This window comes from Mchenga conophoros, linkage group LG23, assembly GCF_057382185.1.
Source record: "Mchenga conophoros isolate Kocher_MC1m ecotype Shallow Benthic linkage group LG23, M_conophoros_male_GT1.1, whole genome shotgun sequence".
Classification (NCBI taxonomy): Eukaryota; Metazoa; Chordata; class Actinopteri; order Cichliformes; family Cichlidae; genus Mchenga; species Mchenga conophoros.
In genome coordinates, this window is record NC_140547.1 from 21,535,211 (window position 1) to 21,560,676 (window position 25,466).

Here is a 25,466-nt window from a genome sequence, read left to right on the forward strand (position 1 = left end):
TGGTTTCACACATGAAATCCATCTTTAGGACATTGTGGTGACATTTAAGACCTATTGGAGGATATGAGCGATTTCAGATGTCATCGTATCAGTCTGAGCCAATGGTTTCATGCAGGAACTTCCTGTCTGATTTGTGGTGAGTTTGGATCATAATGAGGAAGCTCCGTGAGACGAGCCGTAAACCTTGTCTCTTTTTTTTTTATGAACTGTTAGAGAAGTGAGCAGTTCCTCATGGGAATGATGGGGATGAAAAAAAACCTCAGACTGAGGCTCCGGTTTTATGGTGATGGTAACAGAAGCTGCTTTTAGTTCAGCAGGATAAATCAATCAAATCATCTTCTCCTGCACTCATCTAACTGATTTCAGAGTTTCTCTTTTATTTTTATTTCTGCAGAAAGAAATTCCTGCCTTACCTTTTGCCCAGCAAATAGGTTTCAAAGGAGTTCAAATAGGCCTTAAAATGATAGATCGGATGCAGGTGAGAAGGGAATTAGAAGAAGCAGCTACAAATTTGAAGCATTCATCTGTTCATGAAAGAAAAACACTCATGCATTTGCCTCTCACCTGCAAATTTTTCAGTCTCTTATTCAGACAGCCTGCCTGACTTAATGATAGATATCTAACACACTTTCTCTTTGAATCACCTAGTTCATGAACCCAAAGATCCTAAGCAACCAATCAGAATACATGGCACACCTTCTGTGGTTCCCTGAAGATGTGCCAACAAGCAACTCCAAGTGTGCATTGGGATTTCATGGCTACCGTAAATGAACATTACAATATAAAACGACACAAAACGTTATTAATGACTTGGTGACTTGTTCATGAAGCTTGTTTAAACAGTTGATGGCAGGAATTATGAGAACCAAACACATTTGAGGCAGATTGTCAGCAAATAGGACAACAAGCAGGACAAAGCCTGGACTTGATTGCATCATCTGATGGGAGGAGATGAAATCAAACATCCCTTCTAGAACAAACCAGAGGCAGCGAGGCCCTTTTGTTGAACTGTGTGAGGTGTCAGCGTAGCTCTGAATGCCATAAATGGGCTGCCCAAAGTGTGACAGCTAAATGAGAAAAGAAATGGGGACACTTCACAAGGCATGACGGCTATTTTGTTCATGTCCCTTAATAAAAAAGGTTGGGCCTGCTCTCTGGTGAGTCTTTAATGCTTCTGAACATGACGTTTGATTACCATGAAAAGAAAATCTTCCTCTAGTACCTGTTCAAACTGACCTGTGAGGGTCACACAGAGATTAGGCACGGTTTCATTAGCACAACTCCTGAGGGAGGAAAGGAGCAGGATGGACAAGTCAGACACCTTTCTACAACCTAATGCAGGTCAGACGGAGAGCTCCTTCTCCTCCGGTTACAATTTGTGTCCGAGTCATCAGTGCAACACATGCAAATTTCCAAACCCTCTGAGCAGTGCAGAGATGAGTGGGTTTGTGTTGAACTCATTGTTATGCAGCTCTGCAGGCACAGATCATCTCCCAACCACAGAAAAAGCAGCTCTGCACAGATAAACGCATCCAAATCTCAACTTTAATGTCTGAACACGGAGGATTTCTCCAGGCGGTGACACCCGGCCTCTGATGTTTGCTCGCTCAGTGACTGAGCCGTGACTCAGAGCGACCTCTGACCTCACACTGAGCAGAGCAGGAAGCATTTTTGGAGGACAAAATGTAAAGAAAAAAAAAAAACTGAGGGAGGGGTAATGGATTTTTTTTTAAAGAAAAAAAGACGAAAGGCATTGGGAGATATAGATCAGCCTATCACAGAGGAGATGCTGAACCAAATTTAGCAGCAAAGCCCCGAGCTCTGCATTATTCAGACACAATGACCCATTAAAACTGTTTCTGTGAGTGAAGAGGAGGGAGACCGACTGACAGAGGAGCACAGATACTAGTATATGCTATTAGATAAATTGCTATAAAGGTAAACACTCCATAGGCACACCTGTAAGACTCTGCGTGCAGCTGATTTATGTGCAGAAAACTGACAGAAAAACCCGTTTATCATCATCCTAGAGAAAGAAATTAATAACCTTTTTATATGCTTAAAGGCTGTAAACAGAAAACTTCAGAAACAGCAATGTGCTGCAGCTCTGCTTGATTTAACCCTTCATCCCCTGCACTGTTTGGTCTGGAAAAAAGGGGGGTCAGAGGGGGAAAGTCTGTGGACGGAGGCTCTGATTCGACCAAGCAGAAGGATTAATAGGACACAAGCAGTGGCGTCTCGGTGGGGGGTCCCCATGAGACGACACAGATTAGACAAAGAGAAGGGACAACGAGCCGACAGTGATCAGCCAAAACATCTCCAATAGGTAACAAACAAACAATCACCAGGTTTGAAAAGCTCTGCACAGACAAAAACGTGGAACCAATGAGTCACAGCTCGGCCTCATCTCAAATTTTAACAGATATCTGCACATTTTTAGCATCTATGAAGGGTCGTACTCAGATTTCCACCTGAAAACATCAAGTAGCCAGCCACGGCTCGGCGTGTTCGCTGTGCTTTGTGGCTGAGCAGAGAGGCTGTGATTAAAGGCAGAGAGAAGGTCAAGACTCAAAAGTGATGAAGGGACTCACAGAGAAGAGTCTGTCCCTGAACCCTCATCTCTCTGCTTCCTGTTTCTTTCTGTGTGTTCCCCGCGAGCCCATCTGAAAAGAATCAACTCGAGTGTTTTCACTGTAAAGAAGCAGCTCAGTGTTTTGAAGGGGAAATCCTCCTGTGCAGTTTCATGTTTGTCAGAAAGCTCCCACACCCACAGTCACCACCACAGATTTAATGTGCCATTAAAGTTCTCCTATATCAGATATGAACAATCAGCAGCTTGCACGCCACAGGGTTACATGTTTTTATTAGTGCACCAAACATATGAAAATAAAAATAAATCAATAAATAAAATACAATAAACACCATGTTAAAATGGCTCCACAGTGTAAAACAGGACGTAGTAAAAACCAGCACAGCAAACGTCAGATAACATTAAAGTGTTTCAGCATTACAAACAGAGCGTTAGGTCTTATTTCTGAGTGTGTGTTTAAATATACAGACATTTTCCTTCATGTTTTATGCCTGTGATGAACTTTGAACCTTTACGCTACAGTCACACAATCTCGCTGACTTTGACATGGTTGCTCGAAGATGAGGACGTGGTCTGCAACCATTTGCAGTCAGCTGGCATCTTCAGAACAACTCTGGTAAAACAGCAACAACACAAAGTCTATCTGCAATCAGTCTGTAACTAAATGAGGTCAGGTTGGCAATTACATGCAATCTGTTTGTGTCAACTTTGACAAATCATTGAAAACTGCAAATCTATTGTCATCTGCATACACAGAAATTCACACTGACTGCTTATATTCAGAATCCAGCCAATCTGAAAGAGAAGTTCAGATTCCTACACAAATAATCATGCAGTCACAGCGGGACAACAATTTAACTGAAAAAAATGACACAACTAGCCGGCAAACAGTAGAGCTGAGACCTCTGTTGCAGACAAATTATGATCATCACTGCAAATTGACTCAGACTGACCACATCATATTGGCAATCTGTCTGCTTTTATCAATTAGACGGCAGTTATTTGCACACATTTGCCAATCTGTCTGAGAGTGATTCAATCTGAATCTAGCTGCAGTTGTCTAGAGACCGGTTGGCTCACTTGAGGCACAATCGCCTTGCTATCCGGTTGTTCAGTCTGACGTCACTAGCCGTGTCTGGACCTAAACTCCGCTGCAGGTCCATATATCAAACGATCACTATGGCATTACTGAGAGTTGAAAAACTGTCTAAAGTCTTTCATCTTTAATAAAATGATCAGCGTTCTGCTCTACCAGGAGTAACAATTGAGTTTAACATCCAGGCATCCATGAAAACGGAATTTATGACATTTAACGGAGTTAGAAGTTAGCAGGGAGTTAGCTCGCTAGCTTCTATCTAAATACAATATAGCATGTCCTGACTGCGGGGTTTTGGAAACAAATTCAAACGTACAGCTCTGTTATCACTTCCAGCATAAATGAAGACAGAAAACTAAACAGCAGTGACGTTTGTAGGGTTACTGAAGTTGGGCTAGCTGGTATATAATGATGTGCTACGTGACCGCTAGCGACACAGCTATGTTAGCATAACATAAACAAGCTAACTTTTTTTCCCACTCGATAAAAGTTAACGTGAGTGTTCTCGGTGGTCAGGAACAAATGTAATCGCATGGCAGGATGCTGTAAAAGGACTTCAGCCAGGAGAACAACTGAGATAATCCATCCACAATACGAGGTTAGTCATTCATATACTGCTGCATGGGCTGGGCTGTAGTTACATCCTAAGGTTTTAAAAACTGATCTTAAATAAATGATTAGCGGTAATAAAAGCCGAGGGAGGTCAACAGGGATCACTGACTGTTTTAGGAGCTTTTTGAGATCAAATAGAAGAAAATACATAACATTAAACATGTTAACAACACAAAAGCCATATTAAACGCAGACTACTTTAGACCCGGAAGTAGGATTCGTCGCGTCATCACTGAACAACCGGATTAGAAGTGGTTGAGGGTGGTGCACACTCAACCTCTGGGCAACCAGTTGGTCAGTGCAGCTACTTTCAATCTGTCACTAGATGCAAAAAACAAAAAATGAATGCAATCACCATGACAGCACAGGTTTTTCCTAGTTGCAAGGAGGTAGCCGTCCTGTTTTCACTCTAGCTCTAACATGTGATGTTGACCTTTATAGATAAAACAGACTTGACACTTTTAGGTTAAAATAAACTGCTAAGGTGAGAGAACAGATGTTTCTCTGCTGGACAGATGTGTTGGGTTGTACAGAGTTTTTGCATAAGTTATGAAAGGATTCTAATTTGTTATTATAAAAAGCCACAACACTGAAATGTAAAACTTTTCTTTTTGTTATCATCTGGGTTTTTTTAGGCTTGAACAGTCATAATCTGCTCGCCTGGGCAACCTTAAGTACAAAGCTGGAATCAGATAGTCAGCGTAGCTTAGCATAAAGACTGGGAGTGATGGTAAGCAGCTAGCCTGGGAATTCTGGGATTAACTCATCCATCTTTCTGGTTTGGGATTTTCTCTCCCTGGGTGTAGCCAGTTTTATTCTGGGGCCATATGCAAGCAAGAGAGAGTCATCTTTAGCAGTCTACATTTACACATGTACAGACAGCTAGCATTTAAGTGCTGTAATACAGGAAGATTCTGAACTAACTGTTTTATATGTCATTGTTCTATTACAGTAAAAACAAGCATTATACAAATCAGATCTATTAGAATACAGAGCAAGCACAATTTTAATGAAACCTTCATAATGAAGTTTATATCTAATAAACAGTCAATATTGGCCTGAAGTTGCAAAACAGATCTAAGATAATATCAGGAAGGTTTTTCTCTGATTTCTCTGGAGGTTTCCTTTAAAAGTGTGAGTCAAACTGAAGCTAAGAATGTGTGTCTCATGTGTTTGTGTTCAGATCTGACTGATTTATAACTGCACAAACCTCTAATTTGACTTTTCTTTTTATAGAGCAAATGTTCAATCAAATATTCTCAAACTTTATCTTTAAGTCGGTTCTCCTGAATCTAAATCTGTCCTGTTGTATAATAAAAGGCTGTAGCTCCTCGGGGCTCTCTCATTACACGACTTAGAGCCTCTCCTGCCTTTAAAACACAACAACAGTGGCGGACAATCGTACAGCTGACGTAAAGCACCGCTGCATTCGAGTGCAGTCATGTGTTTGGATATCACACACACTGAGGGATGGATGATAAGCACATCACCCTAATGGGGCCCTGCAGGCAGGCAGGCAGAACGACAGTGGGGGTATTTTTAGCATCGCTAACAGGTGACCCTCCCTCAGCTGAGCCCAATTACAGCAAACGAGGAGAGACGCCACCGTCTGGATGTTTAACCTGTTACTGTCCAACAGTTTTTATTGGATTTTCATCTAAATGGAAACACTTGGAACAGAAAAACTGGCCTTTTTAGACCCCATCTGCATTTGAGCCGCAATAACTTGAACATGATTTACAGCAGACCGGTGAATAATCTCCACGCATGTTTTCCATCCTGTTGTCCAAAGCTGTGCAAAGTTTCAGACATCAACAGCCAACTTTACATGAGACAGACAGGCATGAGTACAGCCAGCACAAATAATTAAGTCTTCAAACATGAAGGAGATGAAGTGGGATGAATAAACAAACAATGATAAAGATGTGAGAACCTAAATCATCAGAATAAGCGAGTGTCTCAGGCAGAATATTTTCAGCCTTAAATTCAATCAATGAGACCATCTGCTGAAGATTTACTTCAAACTGAGGAGGGGGAAGCTGCACAATTTAACGCCCTTTCTCTAAATTCAGCGTGAGCATTCAGGGCAGACAGAAGGAACAAATCTTGACACAGAAGAAAATAACTTCCCACACTTTTCTGACAGATGGAGGTCAGGAAAATGTGGAGACATGGTAACAATGGCCCTATAAATAAGAATAATACAAGCCGAGCACACGATGTGCAGCAGCAGGTAAGTGCTTTAAGGTCTGTGATGAATCTTAGTGCTGCAAATTTAGTGATGTCATCATATAAACTTTACGCTAACGTCACCATAATCCAGAGAAAAGCAGCTTCCGTTTAACTGTGATACTGAAAAGCAAACTGAAACACTGTGAAGGCTATAAAACCTCCACAGTAAAAAAAAAAACAAAAAAAAAACAAGGGAATCCCCCGTGTACGCATTCAAACAGCTCAGCTAAATCCAGCCGAACTACCCACAATTCCTGCAGGGGGAATCATCGGCTGTAATGACACTGAAGTTTTCATAACCCCAAAACTGAACCATTTATTCTTCATAAAGACATTAAAAATGACTCGAAACAGGATGAAATTACATCTTCAAAGCCAGATTAATCAGCTGCAACACGAGCTTCCCTCGTAATTTATCTTGTTTATCTTTGCAGAGGCTTCAAATCAGAGCAGGCCAGCTACAGGGAGGTCTGGACTCAGCTGGACTGGCAGCTCATTTGAACTGGTATTTATCTTCCTAATGCGTGTTAATCCATCTGTGCCAGTAGGATGCAGATCACGGCACGGCTCTGACATTTTCTCCCGAGTCGATATCCCCCCCTCCACTCCCCGCCTCCCTGAGATGCTTCCTCTGCAGACCGATCAATAAGAGCATCCTCTGGGCTTAATGACCATGAGGACCTGCTCGGGGATCCTGGTTAACTTGTTTATCTTAAAACACAGCGCGAATCAGTGCGGGATAAATATTTGTGTTTGTTCCAGCATTTCAGTGTCAACTGCCTATTTATACCTGGCTTCATTTAAAGATAAAGTCGATATAGCACAGATCACGACAATGGTCCCTGTTTTTGGAAATCAGGTCAGCAAAAGTGAGAGGAAATAATTTTAAATGACTTATTGCAGCTTTCCTGTTGCACATTTGGTGAAACTGGCCCCTAAAAAACAACATCTTCAAGACAAAATGTTCAAAAGAGTTAAAGTTATCAAAAAGATAAAGTTAACAGGCACATTTTCTGATGTTTATTGGCATACTCTTATGCTACACAGGTGAATTCAGGAAGCCTTGCCATCAACTAAATCCATGTTAGATTATCAGGACTTTAAATACACACAAAATAATGTGAAATTGGTTTTGTATTTGGATATCGTTAGCTTTAAGTCAGCAAACAGGCCACTGGAGTTCTAACATAGCATTTACTCCCCAAATTAGGTGTGGAACAAAAAAAGGACATCCCCCAAAAGAGGGTGGAGCCTAAACAAATTATTCTCTATAAAAACTTAAAAAGTTAAAAAGAAAAATAGGATACAGGCGAAACAAATCTCCAGAGAAAAGGAAAAATGAGGTTGGGGTAGCCCTAAATAAAAGCACTTTGGTGAAAGAAGCAGAAGTTTTATTATTTTGCTTTTATTTTGGTGTAGGAAACTTCTATATTCTGTGGTAAGCCTACCCATATGGAAAAGAAATAGTAAAAACATATATGATTTACTCATGAAAGTGGCCACTTTCTCATTACTTTCATATATTGTTTTAGGAAGTATCCAAAACATACAAGTTTCATTATATAATTTTTCAAGGGATCTTATATGTGTTTTCACTCTTGTGTGCTTTTCATACAAGTTTCACACAAGACAGATACAAACTTTATAAGATTTATATATATCTTTTCCATATGGGTAGTGTTGAACAACCATATTTGGGTGGGTTTAAAAGCTGAACAGCTAAAAAGGAAGTGTACTAAAGTTAGTTGAGGTCATAAAAGGAAAAAAAAAAAAAACACCATAAAGTGGGACCTAGAAAAGCAAAACACCCTAACCCAAAATAAGGTGGTATACCCTAAACAAAGCCAAAACTGAGTGGAGTGAAAAAACAAAACAAAAAAGAAAACAAAAAAAAGAAAACAAGCAACATCCAAAGGAAGGCGGGTCCCTAATGGACCAGGGGGAAACAAAGTAACAAAACAAATTAATAAATCTGTGAATCTTGTCACTAATAAAAACTATACTGTAGACAAAGAATTAGAAAATTAGAGGAATCCAGAAATAAGATGTTTACTAAAAGAAGGAAATTTATATAACTACGTCTTTAAAAAAACAAACAAACAACAACAACCATTTTAATGGTAAGGTTGGGTAACTGACACTGTGCATTAAAACTGAAACTATCTGAACAGGTATGTTTTTCAGGAAAGAGTACTATATTTGAGGTGGATGACCTGCTTTGGAGAGTGGGAGTAAGAGCCAGTATGAGTGGGACTGCGCAGTAATGTTGGAGCTGGTTTTGGCTGCATTGAGATAAAACCACAGCTAAACTGCAGAACCAAAGCAGGACAATGTTAGACATCTGCTGTTCTACAGTCAAATAAATCTTTTACATGATGTCCAGTTTTATTTATCTGGCCGGGAGTTTAAATCTGTAGCTCCACCTGTCAGAGTCTGAATCTGCAGCTTTTTTGCTGTTATTGTTTTTACATAACACAGTACAGATGTCTGTGTGATTGTTGGAGGAGGGTGGGCAAAGCTTCTATCCTCAGGTTGGATTGAGTTTGATCTCAGCAGACGGAGGCTCGAGAGTAAAAATAAACCCCCACAACTGTTGAGATAATCCTTTATGATCGCTCCACGTATGAAAGGGGGTGATCAAACCTTTAAAAGTCTTTCCTCAGGTGTCGTATCGATCACTTTAAATGCTCCCAGTGGCTGCACATTATCAGTTTGTGCTGCCTGAGTGCCCGCCCACCTCCACTGAGAGCGCTTACTCCACTCCACTGATGATGACTCACCTCAAGCATTAATCGTAATGAAAAGCAGGAAAACAAATGAATGTTGGTAAAAAAAAAAGAAACAAGAACATAATGTCAGCAGTTGGCCCTAATCTGGTGGAGTCAGCAGGGGTGGAGGCGGAGCTATGAGGGGGGGACAAAAGGTGCACAGATATGAGGCGTAATATCTCAGGACAGACTTCAGCGGCGGTCAGCGGGCGCAGTTATGCAATGGCTAAAAGCCTCGTTTAAAAGCATCCCGTGACTCCTTATTACAGTTATTAGCGGCCGTCAATCAGCCGCAGTGTTACATCACAATCACACTCTGAGATCGACCATCTGCCAGAGTAACGCTCACTGAGCCTTACAGAAAAGTGCTACCGTCAACAAACAACGAAACAACCGACGCACATACCCTCACTTTGAAGATTACTTTACAATCAGTCACGTAACAGATCATTTCACTAGAAAATGTAAGAAAACACAGAACAGAAGTTTGATATAGCATTAATCATCAAATCTTTACAGGACAGACTCTAAAAACTTCTCAATTTTATCTTAAAAACAACTACTTAATCATCTAAATGGTTCCCTGTTAAAATTCAGGAAATAAACTAATTATATAATTATAAATCAAATAACTGCTGTATTTCTGCCATCAGTATCATACAAAAATATCTTAGTAAGTAGTCTGAAGGTGAAGATCCATCATTTAATTTTTTATGAGCATATGGTGGCTTAAAACAGCCCTGTATTATTGTCAAGTGTTCTTGTATGTATTTAAGGTGTTGCTTCACCTTGTTTTTAATCCAAGAATAAGAATAAAAAGGGCGGAATTCTTCAAAAAGGAGGAGTAGCCCAAAAAGAATGTGTGGTCATAAAAGAAAAAAAAACATCGTAAGAAAGTGGGACACCAGGAAAACAGAAGAAGCCAGAAAATAAGAGGTCCAATTGTAATATAAGAAGAAATAGACCCAAAATTGGGCGGGATCAAGAAAAAGGTCAACCCCCTAAAGAAGGCGGGACCATAAACATCCTTAAATAAGGCAGGGTTGCAAAAATGACTTCTTTGTATTTAAAAGGGGTGGGGTTCTTTAAAACCTACCAATGAAGAAGCAGATCAAAAACATAACATGGAGAGAAAAACTTTTGACCTTTTTTTACTCAAATATCATCAATTATTTGATTTTCATAATGATTAACCATTAATATTCTGCCAGCAAACTAATTTATCAACTACTAGTTGCACTGGTTGTCATTATCATCAACCAAAAGCACTCTATAACACAGGCGGTTAAATCATTTTCCAAATGGTCCCTATAAGAAGCTGGGACTGGTGTGGCCCTCTACAATAGTTCCAGCTTCTCACATGGCCCCTTTGACAAAATGAATTGCCCAGTCATTGTCTAAAAGGTGATCTGAAGTTGTATTTATATAATTTTTCTTTCTACAACAGTTTGAGATAAATAAGGATTATTTTGGACTAGGGCTGCTCGATTATGGCAAAAATGATAATCACGATTATTTTCACTGAAATTGAGATCTCGATTATTTGACGATATTTATTTAACTCTTTAAGACCTACTATAGAACCAAGTCCGCCAGAGCTTATATTATTTTTTTACATGTTGTAGTGCCATTTGTGGGTGCATTTGAATTTGCTATGCAACTGTTATAGCCCATATTTTAATAATATGTATGCATTAAGTCCATAGTAACTACATTAATTGCAAAAAAAGTGCAATAAACTACAAAAAAATTGAAAATCGTTTTTGTTTTTTTTACATATATTTCTACTTGGAGAAATTTAAGAGGCTTATCCCTCAAAACTTTAAATACAAAAAAGTTGCAAAAAATAGTTTACAACAACAGGAAATTTATTTTGAGTGTCTTCATAGTTTTATTTTGGAGATACACCAATTTTTATATACTACAGGAAAAACGAAAAAACAATCCTATGATGCAAATTAGCAAAGAAAACAGCAGGTGCATCAAAATAAACTATTTCCAGCAGTGCAATTTGAGTTCTAAGCATCCCAGAAACTATTCAGAAAAGTCAAACATGACCAGTATAGGCTTTTAAGGCCTACAAGTAAAAAAAACTACATTTCCACGAAAATGACGTCACTTCCAGTTTTGGCCAGGAAATGGCGGACATGCGATAGTTAGCGGTGACGTCTGTTTCACTGTGGGAAATGTTAGGAACAGCTGATAGGATCGGCAAAGCGTGTTTCTGGAATATTATGTTTTTGTTCCTGCAAGCGCTTTTTATGCAATTTTTGCAAAGCTTTATGTGGAAGGAAACCGTGACCGAGGACAAGCTGGTGGCATAAGATGTAAGTACAACTCCTCCGGTTTCCTATGCAAAACAAATTATTGCGCTAGCTTACATGGTTCAGGTTCTACAGGGATTTAAAAATAGTTACACAAAACGGAGCATGCTGCTCTGACCGGCTTTAAAGGGTTAACAATAACAATGTATTGAATAATGACTTTAAAAAATAATATAAAATAGTGCGCAACACCACTGAAGTTTTTTTTTTTACCTCTCTTTTCAACCAACGGCAGTCACTCTCCTCTCCAAATAACTTCTGCTTAGCTTTCCGAGCTTCCCTCGGGTCCTCTTAATCAGCGGTCTCCAACCTTTTTTGCGCCACGAACCGGTTTATGCCCAACAATATTTTCATGGACCGGCCTTTAAGGTGTCGCGGATAAATGAGGGAGGGGCTAATAATCGGCTCAGTCATTTTTAATGATCGTTGAAAGCCCAGATCGTAATCGTGATTAAAATTCGATTAATTGAGCAGCCCTATTTTGGACTGTAAATCATGCCAAGTGAAGCTAATAGAGTCCAAAGGGAATCTATTCTGCTAATTTTGAAGTGTTGCAGTGTTTCCCATGCAAAGGTCTAAATATATTTTACAAATTAGCTTTATTTTTTCATCTATCAAAGAGAATAAGGAAACTTATTCAACTAGTGTACAGGCCCTTTGCTCTTATTTTGAAAGGCTGAACCCTTTCCATCTCTGACAAATTTGCTGTTATTTTAAGCTAACACTGGGGAGGATTTTTTTTTCTTTTTTTGGTTGGGGGGGGGGGGGGGGGGGCTGTCTAAACCCTCTTTGAGGGGCACCAAAAAATTTCCACATGCAGTAAAGAAAAGAAAAAAAAAACCCTGAAAGTGTCTCTCAGACCTTGTGCTGATATTTGGAACTTTTCCAGCTACTCTGCCGCTTTGATTTCCTGCTGCAGTCTGTTTTATAGCTTTAAACCATGATTTATTTACATTACAGAACATGTGATTCACATTTCTTTCTTCATCTCCCTCTGGTTTTAGCATACAGTGTCCTTCCTGGCATATTACTGTTCTGCCATTTTAGCCTAAAGTGATTTTAATGTTTTAATAAAAGGTCAAATTAAGCTAAACTATAAACTATAAGCTAAACTATTAACTATATAAACTAAACCATATAAACTATGCTAAAAGCTAAACTGTAGGAAAATGTTCTCAGCTTGATGACAGACAAAGACCAAAATGACCATCATCATCTGCAGCCATCCTGGCAGCAGGTGACTAAAAACAATGCTTAGGTTCAGGTTGGTGTCAGTTTCACCCCCTGGCAGCCCTGCGAGATTTCTTTTAACTGAGTCCCAAACCCTGCTTGCCTCTTTATCTCCGCTCGTCCCTGAGCGGGATGGGCGTTGCGTCACAGTCAGTCCTAATGGCTGAAACATGAGAATGAGTGCTGCGTGGGCACAATCATAATAACTGAAGAGAGAAAACACAGAGCAAACACACCGTGGTGAGGCTAACTGGGTCACACGGTGCGTTCGCTGACCACAGGCTGGTGGAGTGAGACAAAAGCCCGAGGCAGAAAGTAGACGCCGGTGTTACTGGAGAAGCACTCGGACAAAGGAGCAGGAGTGATTAAATAAAAGGCTTGTTGCACTCCACCACGCAACTGTTCAGCTCACCTCCGACAGGTAAATTCCACAATATATGAATCACTGTTTGAATCTGATGCAGGACTTTAACCTGCACAGTTTCACATAAACACTCAAAGATTACAAAGAAGTCTTTATTCTCTTCTTTGTTGTAGTTTCTGTGTCTCTCTGCTCTTAATTAGCTCTTTTACAGCCTTTAAGTGGGACTCTGCAGCCTCTGATGCTGGTTAACCTCCACTCCACGCTGGCTCTCCTGCTGTGGGAGGATGAAGTGAAGGATGTTCACAGCGTGGGTTTGGTTTCATTTCATGCATCCACAGCTGTGAGGCCTAACACAGAGAAAGTGGGTCAGTGTCACCTGGCTGGCAGGGCATTGCCCATCCGTCCTCGCACACGCCTCAAATGCAAATGAGCCCCCACAGAGGCGTGCAGTCAGAGCGCCGTAACTGGGCCGAGTCACGGCCCACGGGAGCGGTGAGGACGGCAGCCTCCGGAGCCGAGAGCTTATGTAACCCGACGTGAATCTGAGCGACACGTCCAGATGTGCACCGAGAGGCAGAGACAGAGGATGACAGTGCTGCCGCTGCTGTTTTGGGTTATTTCCAGCATGAGTCACCATGTGAATTCAGGCAAAATGGAAGTGAACAGAGCAGGAGCGAGTCAGTGCTTGGACTACTCAGCTGACAGCTGCGAGGCCACTGAATGCCTCCACCCTCAGCCCTGTGCTGCCGACTGTAAGGACTGCAGCTGGTCCAGATGTCAAATGATTCAATTAAGACTCAAATCTGACTCAAAATCCTCTAAAAACACACCAAACCCCATTCATTTTACGCCAAATTTAACAAAAACAACTATACTCAGGAAGAAATAAGGTATAATTACGACACTTTTATTTCAACAACAATACTAATTTGACTTGCTGAACTATTAGCATCCCCAAACCACCCATGCTGTTGACTATAAAGACCACAGCAGATGTTAAATGATTCAATTCAGACTCAAATCTGACTCAAAATCCTCCAAAATACACAAGAAATGCAAAAACTAAACCCCATTTATTTTAGGCCAGGTTTATGAGAAATAACAAGCCTAAGAAAGAAATAAGACACAATTACTGCACTTTTCTGTAAGTGACAATATTGATTTGACACTCTGAACTATTACCAGCACAGCTGGACTGTAACGTCAATCATTCTGTTAGAAAACTCATCAATGGTAAGCTTTCAAAACACAATGAAACCTAGAGAAGTTCAACATATTCTTTATTTCAAATTTTGTCACATTTTCTGCTGGAGAACATCTCACATTCAGTGGTTCAGATCAAACTACTAGAACATTACAGATCAGGATTACACGAAGAAGTATTTTTGAAGCCTCAACAGATAGACAGCGTGCCAAGAAAAAGTATTTTTACCCCCTCTGAGTATTCTATATATACAGATATCAGTGACTGTGGGAAAGGACAGATTTTTGTGGTGCAGAAAATAATATTCTTTAGTAAGAGTAATGCCTGACTGGGTTTTGGATGCATACACATTAACAGTCTATTTGGAGAGCAAAACAGATGAAGTAGTCCCAAAAGTGGGCAGGGTCAAGAAAAAAGGGAAACCCCCAAAAGAAGGTGGGGCTTAAAATCAAGACTGGCAAAGAAATAAAGCCCAAAATAAGGTAAGGTTACAAAAAATAAAAATCCCATAAAGCTAAAAAGTGAGTAGGCCAAAAGTTAAATGGATCATAAACGATAAATGCAAAAACATGTCATAAGAAGTCAGGGCCCTAGAAAAGCAAAACAGACCACAAAACAAAGCGATGTACTGAGACAAAATTCAGGTGGGTCGACAAAGACAAAAAAAGCATAAAACCTACCCGGTCCTATGTGAAAACATAGTTGCCCTCCATGTTATAATTAATTAACAGTCACATTTTTAAACAGCTCAATTTCAAGTTCAATTTCACCAGCCTGACTACCGTCAGAGCGGTTGAATCAATAAATCATTAAAATAGAACCTGACAAAGTTCAGTACGCTTAAAGATCTCAAAACGCAACACATGACACCAGAAACTACTGAGAAACAAATCGGAATAGATCAGAATTATCCTCACTGCGCATGTATGTTGTATCAGCCATACATTCACACGCTGTAATTCTGCCTTTAAGGCAGCTAACGAAAGAGGTATATCCAACACAAATATTTTCATTTTAAGGCAAAAATATGAAAGACGGAGAGACTGAAATTTGGGCCGCACATGTAAATGTACGTGATCATCAGATTGCCTTATTGACCATCATCACAAATAGTGAATTTTAATTAGATGAATAAATTTTGAACGCATTTTAAACATGGCTGCTGTTTCTTGAGCTCTTTGCTGTGTTCATTAGAAGAACAAGCAGCAGTAACTGTCTGAGAGGAAAATGCGGAAGGTTTTCTGCTGCTTCTAATGTCCCTGTCAGTGATTATTTTACCCATAAATCACCTGAAACCACAGCACAGCTATTATCTTTAAATGTCATGAGTGATGTAATCCCTTTACTCTGCCAGGATCCTTTAAAAATCACACTGAAAAACACTTAACCAGCTGTAAATCCTCTTTTTCAATTATTTACCTTTTTTTTTTACATCATTAGTTGCTTTCTGCTTAATGTATGTCATTACAGATTGTGTTGGTGTTGTTCCCTCGTCATCATAAATAATGTTGTTCCAGGTTCAACATTGCAAGTGACCTTCTCAATCACCTTCTCTTGACGTCATCCGCGACCTCGAAAAAAAACAAACGCCTTCAAAAAATCTACTTCACTTGCGAGAAGAGAAACCACCTCTGCAAGGACGATATGTATAATGCTTACCGTTTATTAAAGAAAAGTATCCTGAAATGCAAAGAACTGAAGTTCCTGGATGGGCGGACAGAAGCGGTTTCTCTTCTCGCAAGTGAAGTAGATTTTTTTAAGACGGTATTTTTCAAAGGCACAAAAGGGGGACGTCACAACAATGTGATTGGTCACTTGCAATGTTGAACCTGGAACAACATTATTTATGATGACGAGGGAACAACACCAACACGAGGATATCAGATCATCCATTGCTACTAGTGTTGCAATTTGTTTTTGTTGTTATTTTATTTAGTGTGTCAGATCGTATCATCTTATTTGCAATAGCAGATTCCATCGTTATTCTTTCTTTCACATTTCATCAGTTTGTTTTCATTGAAATGACAGTAGCTTCATATCGTCATCCTCAGCATCATTTCCTTCATCATGTGGCCCAAAGGAGCAAGCAGAAACTCCACTTCTCAGGTCTGAAAGAGTTTCACTTCCAGCTGTAACATCTCTGAATTCCAGCTGCTTCTCTCTGATCAGATCGTTTCTGTTTCAATGTAATATCTGCTTATGTTTGAGCTGGATTTACAGGATTTCTGCACCAATGTGTGGTTAATTCACTGGATTAACCACCAAACAGCAGCCATCTGGCTCTCACTGCCTCTTGTGTTTAAAGGAGAAAGGATCATGTCAGATCGTTGCTGCTTCCCCATCAATATCAATCAATAAATCAATGCTGAGACACTTGTACTTATGGAGGCTGAAACAGCTGTTCAGCACAGGGTCTTCTGCTAATCTGACAGAGGGATTAAGTTATGAAGCCGTTATGTAAAAGTGTAATCCCGGTGATGTTGTGAATTACGAGGAATAAATCTGTTCCCAAACTACCCGATCCATCGAGAACGCCTCGAAGGTTATCACTTTCTTTGATCACTGCTAGCAAGTTTATTTATCACCTGAGTCAGGTTTGTGTTGAGACTCTGATAATAACACTAAAAACACAAAGAAGATGTAAACAAAAGGCTTTGTTATCAATAACGTCTTTTCGATAACTAGTTCAGTCGGGACAAAACCCACTGAATCACTGGCAAAAGCCTAAGGTACAAAACCCACCAAATCACTTTAATTTTCTCCATTCAATTGATCATTTACATTTTAGCAGCCTCTAAACTAATGTAACTCTAATGTAACTCCACCCCCAAATTCATAAAGTCTCTCCCCCAATTTTCCTCTTCTTCTTAGTATTTTCTACTTTTAAAGGGTGAAAATGTCCACATTTGGACACTGAAGGGATTCATGGTCGAGGGAATCACTAACGTTTGATTTTCAAGTATGTATGTAAATTTTGACTTACTTAAGTAACTTGAAATTTCAACATAAGTAATTCAAAACTTTAAGATTAAACCCAGAAATTTTATGATAAAAGTCCAACATTTTGAGATAACTCTAAATCCTAGCTTAGAAGTAACCCCTAATTTTTAGATATTTAACTTAAAACCTTAAGAGAATAACTCACAATGTTGAGATGCTCAGTTTTTAATTCTAAATTTTGATATTACAACTTAAAATTTTGTGATAACTCAAACTTTGTTGAAAAAAACATTTTGTAATAATAACTAAATTTCAATTTACTTGAAAGTAACTTGGGATTTTGAGATATCTCAGACAAAAATGGAAAGATAAAAAACCTGAGGTTTTGAGACAATAAATACAAAATTTGAAAACAACTTCTATCAATATCTGTTTCTACACTCATTTTGTATGAGTGCTTAATGTTTGTTGTATATTTGCTGCTATGACAACTCAATTTCCCTCTGGGATTAATAAAATTTCTCTGATTCTGAACTTAAAGTGTTTCAATAATCATTCTGAATTTGGAGATAAAACCCAAAATTTTGAGATAATAACGTTCCAATTTTTTATTCCACGAAAACTTACTTAGGATTTTGTGATAACAGCTCAAAAATTTGAGTTACCTCCCTGGCCATTTTCCCTATTTTTAGTGGCAGAAACAAACTTTCGCTGTTTAAAATAAAACAGTTTGGACTGGTTTTAGACCTCAGTTTTCTTGGTTGCCACGGTGACACATCCCCTCCACTTAAGAATCTACACAAAATATGTTGGATGTTGTACAATATACATCCAACAGTAAAAAAAAAAAAAAACTATATTTGTTGTTAGTGAAGACCAAACACTAGCAACAAAACGCCACCGGCAATTCAATCCACACCCACAGGTGTCACTATTAACAAGGTTTTCTAGAACCATACAGGATCTTCTTTAAAGAGTGCTACTCTGTGTTCATGAGGACTCTTTAATGAGTGTCTCACGGTGTGATAACTGCTTTGTTTTTCCCTTGAAATACGGGGGACTCAAACATGACAGCTTTCACAGCCTGAACACGATTTCCCGAGAAGAGAAAAAGACTGTGGGAACATTAAATAAACTTTCCCACCAACAATTCAGGCGGATTGTGCAACATCTAACAGACCATCTCCGGGCTGGAAATGTAGTCTGCTGTCACCCATCTTTCACCAACCCACCCACATACTACCAGCATCCATCCATCCTCCTCCTCCATCCCCCGGGTCCTGTCCTACCTTCAATGGCGATGACATGCTCCCGGATCTGGTTCTGTAGCAGCGGCTCCTCCACCCGCTCCAGCAGCTCGTAGATAGAGTAGATGTTGGGGTGCACGGACTCGAACCTCTGGATCTCATTTCGGATAGCGGCCGAGTTGGCAAGGTGTTGCTGGTAGTTCATGGCTGAAGCAGCAGAAGAAGAAGAAGAAGGTGAAATCTGTGACCTCCAGCAGCCTTAGAGCACACTCATACTCCAGCTGTTTACCTCCAGATGTGCGGGGAATTTAAATCACAGTGTGGGTGCAAGGTTTATGCCAGCAGCGAGGGGTGGAACTCTTCTACATGCCTGGAGAAATTCATGGAAGTGCTGCTTCCAGAGCAGCTTCCAGAGGAAGAGACACACTGCTCCTACTGTCCGGTGAAGGCAGCCGTTTCTCGGGGTGTCCCGCTTCCAGATTCCGTTGCGGTGACAGATGTGCGGCAGGCTGAGCGCCGCTTCTCCATATCCCCCCGCAGTCCGTGCGGGATTAAAGCGACACTCGCCCCGGTGTTGCTGGATTAAACTTTAAAAAAGGATTATTAATCAGAGAGGAGCAGGAGGATAAAAAAAAAAGAAAACGGCCTTGATGCTAGGTGGCTAGGCTAGCCGGCTAAAGCTAACTAGCTTCCAAGCTTTAGAGAGCGGGAGGTAAGGAAAAAGTAACCGTTTTCCAGGTGTGAAAGTGGGCTTTATTCACCAACTCAGAGGGGGGTCAGAGGCCGTGAGAGGAGTTTTCAGAAGCGGGCAAGATCAGAGCAGGTACCCGGCTGGTAAACAGTTAGGTGGGGGTAGTTAGGATGCCTGCTCCGGTCCGTCTGTTGTTTATGTCTTGGCTGAATAACGTCCACCTGTCCGGATTAAACCCCCAACAGCTGGACTCCACAGGAGCTCGCGCGCCTCTAAAGTTAATCCAGGTGTGTGAACAGCAGGTATCTCTCAAGTAAGTCCCGCACGCGGCGCCCAAACACTCAGCCGTGCCCCCCTGTCCGTGCGGCGGTGAGGTCCATCCCGTATAGACTGGAGCTGCGGTATCCCGGCCGGAGAGCTTCCTCCCGGAGAGTCAGGCTGTACACGCAGCGCAGCAGAGTTCCGGTGATGCTTTCAAAATAAAACGCGACACTTTTAAAAAACGTTTTACAGTTTTTTCTCTTATAAAACAGGCAGAAACCGTATATTAGTGTAAAAGGTGTAGCTGAGGGGTTTTCAGTCATTAATTTCTGTTCCTTATTGTTCTTTAATTTTAATTTAATTTAAGTTATCTGTCATTTGTTTATGACTATTATTTTTATTGTAAAAACTGTAAATAATAACCAAATATAATAATCATTATTTAATTTTTTAAAAAGCTATAACAATACAGTCCGAAGATGACACTTTTTTCTCATAAACACTTTCGTTTGTTCCATTAAATTAATTATTTTCTTGTATTTCAATTTTGTTTTGTTTTTTCTCCTTTCTGTAAAGCATGACAAAAATTACGTTTTTCTTATTCATCAGTGACCCCGAGACACCAGCCAGAGTTTACTTAATGGAATATAATTTCAATTTTTTTTTAATATTGATTTCTATCATTTTTGCTTTTTTCATTCTTCTATTTTATTTTATTTTTCTCAAAACACCCAAACAGATATTTAAAAAAAAAGTTTAGAAAATCTTCTGTTAAAATTGTCAGTCGTCAATTTTATCTTTTATGGTAAGCACATTGAGTTTACATGTAATTAAATGTGCCATATAGATATAACTGACATTTTGTAGTCACATATTGGATCTAATATTACTTCTTGTAGAAAAGGCTATTCTATAAGTGAGTCTTACCAGTCAGCTGACATCTGGGGAATATCTGCAGGCAGTTATTTGGGTAGTCCTCTTTGTATCATTGCACATGGAGCTGTAACTTTGACTTGAACAGTCACAAAATCTGTTTCAAAAGTTTGGTGACTTTGGTTGGCTCTTTGGAGGGAGGGCAACAACTGCCATCTTTGATTTGGGGTGGTTGTCCTCCTTACATCAGACTTGATGATTCTGAAACACCTTCAGGACTTCCCCAGCTTTCAAACATGCTTTAACAGTTCAATCACATGTTATACAAACCAGGGTTTCCCAAACTTTTACAAAGTTTGCAGAATCTATTCACATTTCATTTACAGGGATTTCAGCTCAGTCACATGTGTTTATTGAAGGTTTATTGTTTCTCACCAAAAGGAAAAAAAAAAAAAAAATAACGATTACAGAGCTGTTGCTTTATGACCCCTCTTATTGTCTGTGAGTCTAACAGCTGCTTTCCCAACAAATACATTCATTCTTTTATCAGAAAACAAGAAAAAAAATTACCAAAACATTAAAGTTATGTCAGTCCAAATCTCAACTGTAGGACAAATTAAAGAGATAAACCGGCATATTTGAAACATTGTTTTTTTGTTTTTGTTTTGCTTATTTACAAAAAAATTTATAGCTCATAAAGAAAACTCATTACACAAAGTGAAATATTTAAAAATGGTTAAAATTTCTGCCCATCACCGACATCAAACTGAGACATTAAAATTATTATTTGCATTTCCTTCAGTTGAAGTTTCCTTAGTCTTTAGTGCACTGAGTTTGATATTACCGATTACCTTTAGACAATAATAATAATAATAATAATAATAATAATAATAATAATAATAAAAAAGACAAACCTTTTTTGTTACACTTTTATTTTGAACTTCGAACCTTATTTGTTCCGGTTTTCTATTACTCAGCTGCCGCGTGCTTCACGCATTGAGGAAGGTAGTTGATGCGTGGAGGCTGCGCAACAAGAGCCACTCCTTCAAAATAAAAGTGTCACCAGTACCCCTCCATGAAGCTCGAGCTGCGCATGCCAGAGTTTATTCTTCACATCTCCAGGAACAGATCTGCTTCTAAGTTTGTCAGGAGAAGGTCTCCATCCTGTGCCGCTGCATTCAAGCACCTCAAAGAGCGTCTGAAAGAGGAGCTCTATTGCGTGGACGCTGTCACTCTCTCGCCATCCAGCAGTAAATAGTGCACAATGCCGCTCTTCTTCTGTCCGCCGCTCGCTGCCTTGATGCAGCACTCGTGCCCGCCGACCATGAAGTGCGTCTCTGTGCCGTCGTCTACAAACTCTCCCTGAGGACAGGGCATGAGAAACAATGGAGGCTTTTATTTTGTCAGCATTCATAGCTTTAAAAACGCGCTAGGAGTTTTATTTTGAAAAATCAGAAGATTATCACAACAACATAAAGAAAAACAATAACTTTATTGCTTTTTTGGTCTCCTACTTTGAAAATTAAATAAATAGTGCTCTCATTGGCTAATGAGCTGTGATGGTGAGTGAGCGATAACATCACCTCCAAACAGCTTCAGGAAAGTATTTGCTGGGGTCATAAGTAAAGGGAACCGAGGGCTGTTTTCTCATAAACTTCTACAGGATCACAAATCTCTTTAAAATGCATTTTATTTTGAAAAGCACCCGCTCTTTTTCGATTTAATGTTTCTGAGAAGTTGATACAGGAACACGTTCACTTCTTCTTTTAGCCACACTGCTAACCAACTCATCATGGCGTCCACAAATATACACCTGTTTCAACTGAAGCACATGCATCTGGCAGCAGGTATTGCTCCTACACATGTAGATATTGTTCAGCATTAGTGGGGCCCTCACAGATCACTAAGTTACCCCTGCCATGTATACTAATGTTCCCTCCCTGGTTTTCTTTGTAGCCTCAAACCTGACAGCACAGTTTCCCACTCCTTTATTGAAACCAGCAGTTACATCATACGTTACGTTTATTTTCAGGATAGTGTGTCTCAGAGTATTCACCAGTGGCGCTCACCGTGGTTTCCATCTTCTGCCCGTTGCACCAAACATCCATGGTGTCCTTTTCTGTGAGAAAGAACAAACATAGATGGTTAGTTTGTTTAAGCAACACCAGTGGCTGGTCTTCCTCTTTGAAATAACACACAGCTGATCAATGTCTGAGATCAGGTTACGAAGCAGCTGGCACAGATATGTAAAAGGCTCCCCATGATTCCTGCAGAAACTGTGGTCCCAGCAGTGTTTCTCAGCAGTTTGGTCATTTTCCTTTAAATTTGGTAATTTTTCGCTATTTTTGGTGTTTTGGTGGTAATTTGACATCTAATCTTGGAGATTTTGGGCCTCTTGAGTCTTTTTGCATTTCAGTTTTGTTTTAATCAAATGTTCTTGTGTAATTTTGATAGTTTTGCTTTTTTCTTTTTTCTTTTTTTAAACCTTCTGCTGCTTGTGGTCATTTTCCACAAGTTTCATTTTAGCCATTTTGGATTGCACTTTATTTCATTGTGTCTTCTCAAGGTCAGTTTGTGCTGTACTATGTTGATCCTTTTGTGTCTCATTTTCACAGCTGTTTTAGGTATTTGACATTTAGTTTGGGTTGTTCTGCATCATTTCTGACAGACTGGCATCTTTTTTGGTGTCCTTCTGCTCATGATGCATTTCCATTTGTGTTCGATTTTAGTAATTTTAAATCATAAATGGTTGATTTTGATCATTCCTTTGGTCATTTTGGGGTTCATTTTCTATTTTTCTTTGGTCAGTTTTTGTGTGTTTAATAATTTATTGTACTTTTCTGTATCATTTAGTTTAACGTATTTCCCTTTGAATGCAATCCATCTCATTTCCATGTTTGTTGGACCTAAGTTACCATCAGGTTCTCTGTTTCTGTTCGAGGTCTTCTTTAATCCACCGTTACGTTTTGGTAGTCTAACTAGGTTGATGCTGGTTGCTTCCTTTCCAAAGATAGCTACACTGACCTCACCCTGAGCAGATTAGACTGCCCGTCCTCACCTACATTTCCTCCTGCAAACACCGGACTACAGCTTGCAGCTGCAGGTAAAAACCTGAGAGGGTGAGCTCACCGAGGACGACCCTGTAGTCCTCTTCGCCCACTTTGAGCAGCCAGGTCTTGGTGGTCTTGGCTCTGTTGTCGATGAACTTCTGCAGACTTTTCCCAGCGATGTTCAGCGAGTACTCGTATGCAAAACCGCTCACGGCCTCGATGTTGATGGTGGCTTTGGTGTTCGCACCTCCCACCATGAAGGTTTCCTTTCCAACCAGCTTGAACATCCAGTCTTTTCTGATGACTTCCTGTTAAGGAGACATGGCTGCTTTCAATAAACACCTGCTGCACTGCTTTCATACACTCACTTTTTTTGGACAGGTTAATACAGACAAAATGATCATGGAAGTATGGATTCACTGAAGTATTAAGGGTATTACCACAGTGACACAAAAAACAAGTACTACATGCATCAGCATGAAATGTGCTTAAAGTACTAAAAGTACTGATTCAGATAAGATTGGCTTATCAGCTGGAGGCCTTAAACAATTCTTTGGAGTCATTATTTTAACAAGCATTTGAAATACTAATTAAATTATGCTGATGTGCTGTTGAAAAAGCTTTCTCTGTAGATTAAACTCATGCCTCACTTCTTCAAATGACGCGATAACATCAGGATTTGGAAGATTCAGATCTCGCTGCTTTTTATGCACCTTTGGAGGCACAACAATGTGAATGATGTGACCAATTTTCCCGCCTGCCCCCTGCTGGAATAGCAATAAATTTTATCGATAAACCAAAGATATTAATGATTTACTGAAATTTTCACACTTTTCACAGCTGTTCAGAGGGGCGGACTGGATCATGTATAGAACCAGTTCAGTCCCCACAGGTTGCATGTTTGATGGCTATGTGTTAAAAGAAGATTTTGACCTTTGTTTGGTCCAGTTACAGTTAACCACGTGACGTATATACTACTGACAACTGTTAATCTATAATAACTGGTACTTTCAGTATCTTTTGTAGCCAGTTTAGTCAAATGTTAAATCATTTTAAAGTATTTTAAACTGTAGTATTTCCAGCTTCATTAAATAACTGTATTAAATACTTGTTTAAAACATATTATTTTTTACATTTAAAATCAGCATGGGCTTTAAAATGATTTTAGATTAAGCTGGTAGTTCTCAAATCAATCACCATGAGGTGACAAAATGCACAAACTGGCTTACAACCTAGGGGAAAAATTTGGTCAGGGGCCAAAACACACTGTGAACCCCCCACTATGCTCTCCCAGAAAGAAGCAGGACCTCACCTTTCCATTGACAAAAACAATCCTTTTTCCAGTGGTGGTGCCATGAGCGAACTCGATCCTATAAACGCCGTCGCTCAACGCCACCTCCCACACGGCCACCACATCTCCGCCTAACATCTCTGCCTGACCTCGGGATCTGGTCCTGGATGTCCAGAAACAGTCAAAAAGTCAGCTGGAAAACCATCTGTGGGAGTGAGGACCGTCCGTCCCGCACAGCTCTGCCTCTGTGGTGTCAGCTCAGCAGTAGGTGAATTACTGTAAGAGGATTATGGATGTGAGCTCACTATATAGTGCCACAGACAATTAGGACAGGCTCTGGTTTTATCTCAGGCTGGCTTGAGGCAGCAGAAATGTTAGCTGGGGCTTTAAAAGTTCAACAATTGTTTCCTGAAGCTGGCACTTTTAGAAATCCAGCCAATATTCACCTTTAAGAAGCTTGAGTTTGTAATGAGGCATTGAAACGGTTGCCATTAATTTGTCTGTCATTTAACTGATTAATCCAACAAGCCCTCAAACCTGAATAAGCCTATACTAGATTACTGGCTACCCTCTACTTAGGAGTTATCAGTCAATTTTGGGGTGGGCTGCATCTTTACACGGACCTCACCTGTAGAACCTCTTTCAGAGTTGTTTCCTCTGAGTACAGCAAGCACCATGTTTATTATGACTCAG

General features: G+C 39.9%; 2 protein-coding genes across 6 annotated transcripts in view; both read right to left on the minus strand.

Moving 5' to 3' along the window:
• agap1 (ArfGAP with GTPase domain, ankyrin repeat and PH domain 1) overlaps positions 1-19,750 on the minus strand; it is a 188,773-nt gene extending 169,023 nt beyond the window's left edge. For 2 of the 3 annotated variants that reach the window (XM_085264878.1, XM_085264876.1), the window contains exons 1-2: positions 18,897-19,749; positions 18,650-18,814 (exon numbers count right to left, since the gene is read on the minus strand). In XM_085264878.1, the coding sequence (XP_085121004.1) occupies positions 18,650-18,812 (163 nt within the window). In that variant the 5' untranslated portion in view covers positions 18,813-18,814; positions 18,897-19,749. Of the gene's footprint in view, positions 1-18,649; positions 18,815-18,896 lie in introns of all 3 variants that reach the window. The other variant, XM_085264875.1, reaches the window with a different exon arrangement.
• Positions 19,751-20,839: 1,089 nt separating this feature from the next.
• Positions 20,840-25,037, minus strand: LOC146547170 (fas apoptotic inhibitory molecule 1-like). 3 transcript variants are annotated; one of them, XM_085264879.1, is made up of 4 exons: positions 24,795-25,037; positions 23,562-23,790; positions 22,489-22,551; positions 20,840-21,794 (listed from the first exon to the last, which is right to left on the minus strand). In XM_085264879.1, the coding sequence occupies exons 1-4, from the start codon at positions 24,909-24,911 to the stop codon at positions 21,478-21,480; spliced, it is 726 nt and encodes a 241-aa protein (XP_085121005.1). In that variant the 5' UTR covers positions 24,912-25,037; the 3' UTR covers positions 20,840-21,477. The 3 variants fall into 3 exon arrangements, with proteins under 3 accessions (XP_085121005.1, XP_085121006.1, XP_085121007.1); XM_085264880.1 differs by having other exon boundaries at positions 23,562-23,807; positions 24,795-24,952; XM_085264881.1 differs by having other exon boundaries at positions 21,505-21,794; positions 22,502-22,551.
• Positions 25,038-25,466: the final 429 nt, after the last annotated feature.

Excerpts from the sequence above, each read along its gene's own strand:
- LOC146547170 (XM_085264879.1), bottom strand. The coding sequence starts at position 24,911 with ATGTTAGGCGGAGATGTGGTGGCCGTGTGGGAGGTGGCGTTGAGCGAC. Across the intron at positions 23,791-24,794 it reads TTGTTTTTGTCAATGGAAAG|GAAGTCATCAGAAAAGACTG; the intron begins GTGAGGTCCTGC and ends TCTCCTTAACAG. Across the intron at positions 21,795-22,488 it reads AACCACGGTGAGCGCCACTG|GGAGAGTTTGTAGACGACGG; the intron begins GTGAATACTCTG and ends CCCTGTCCTCAG.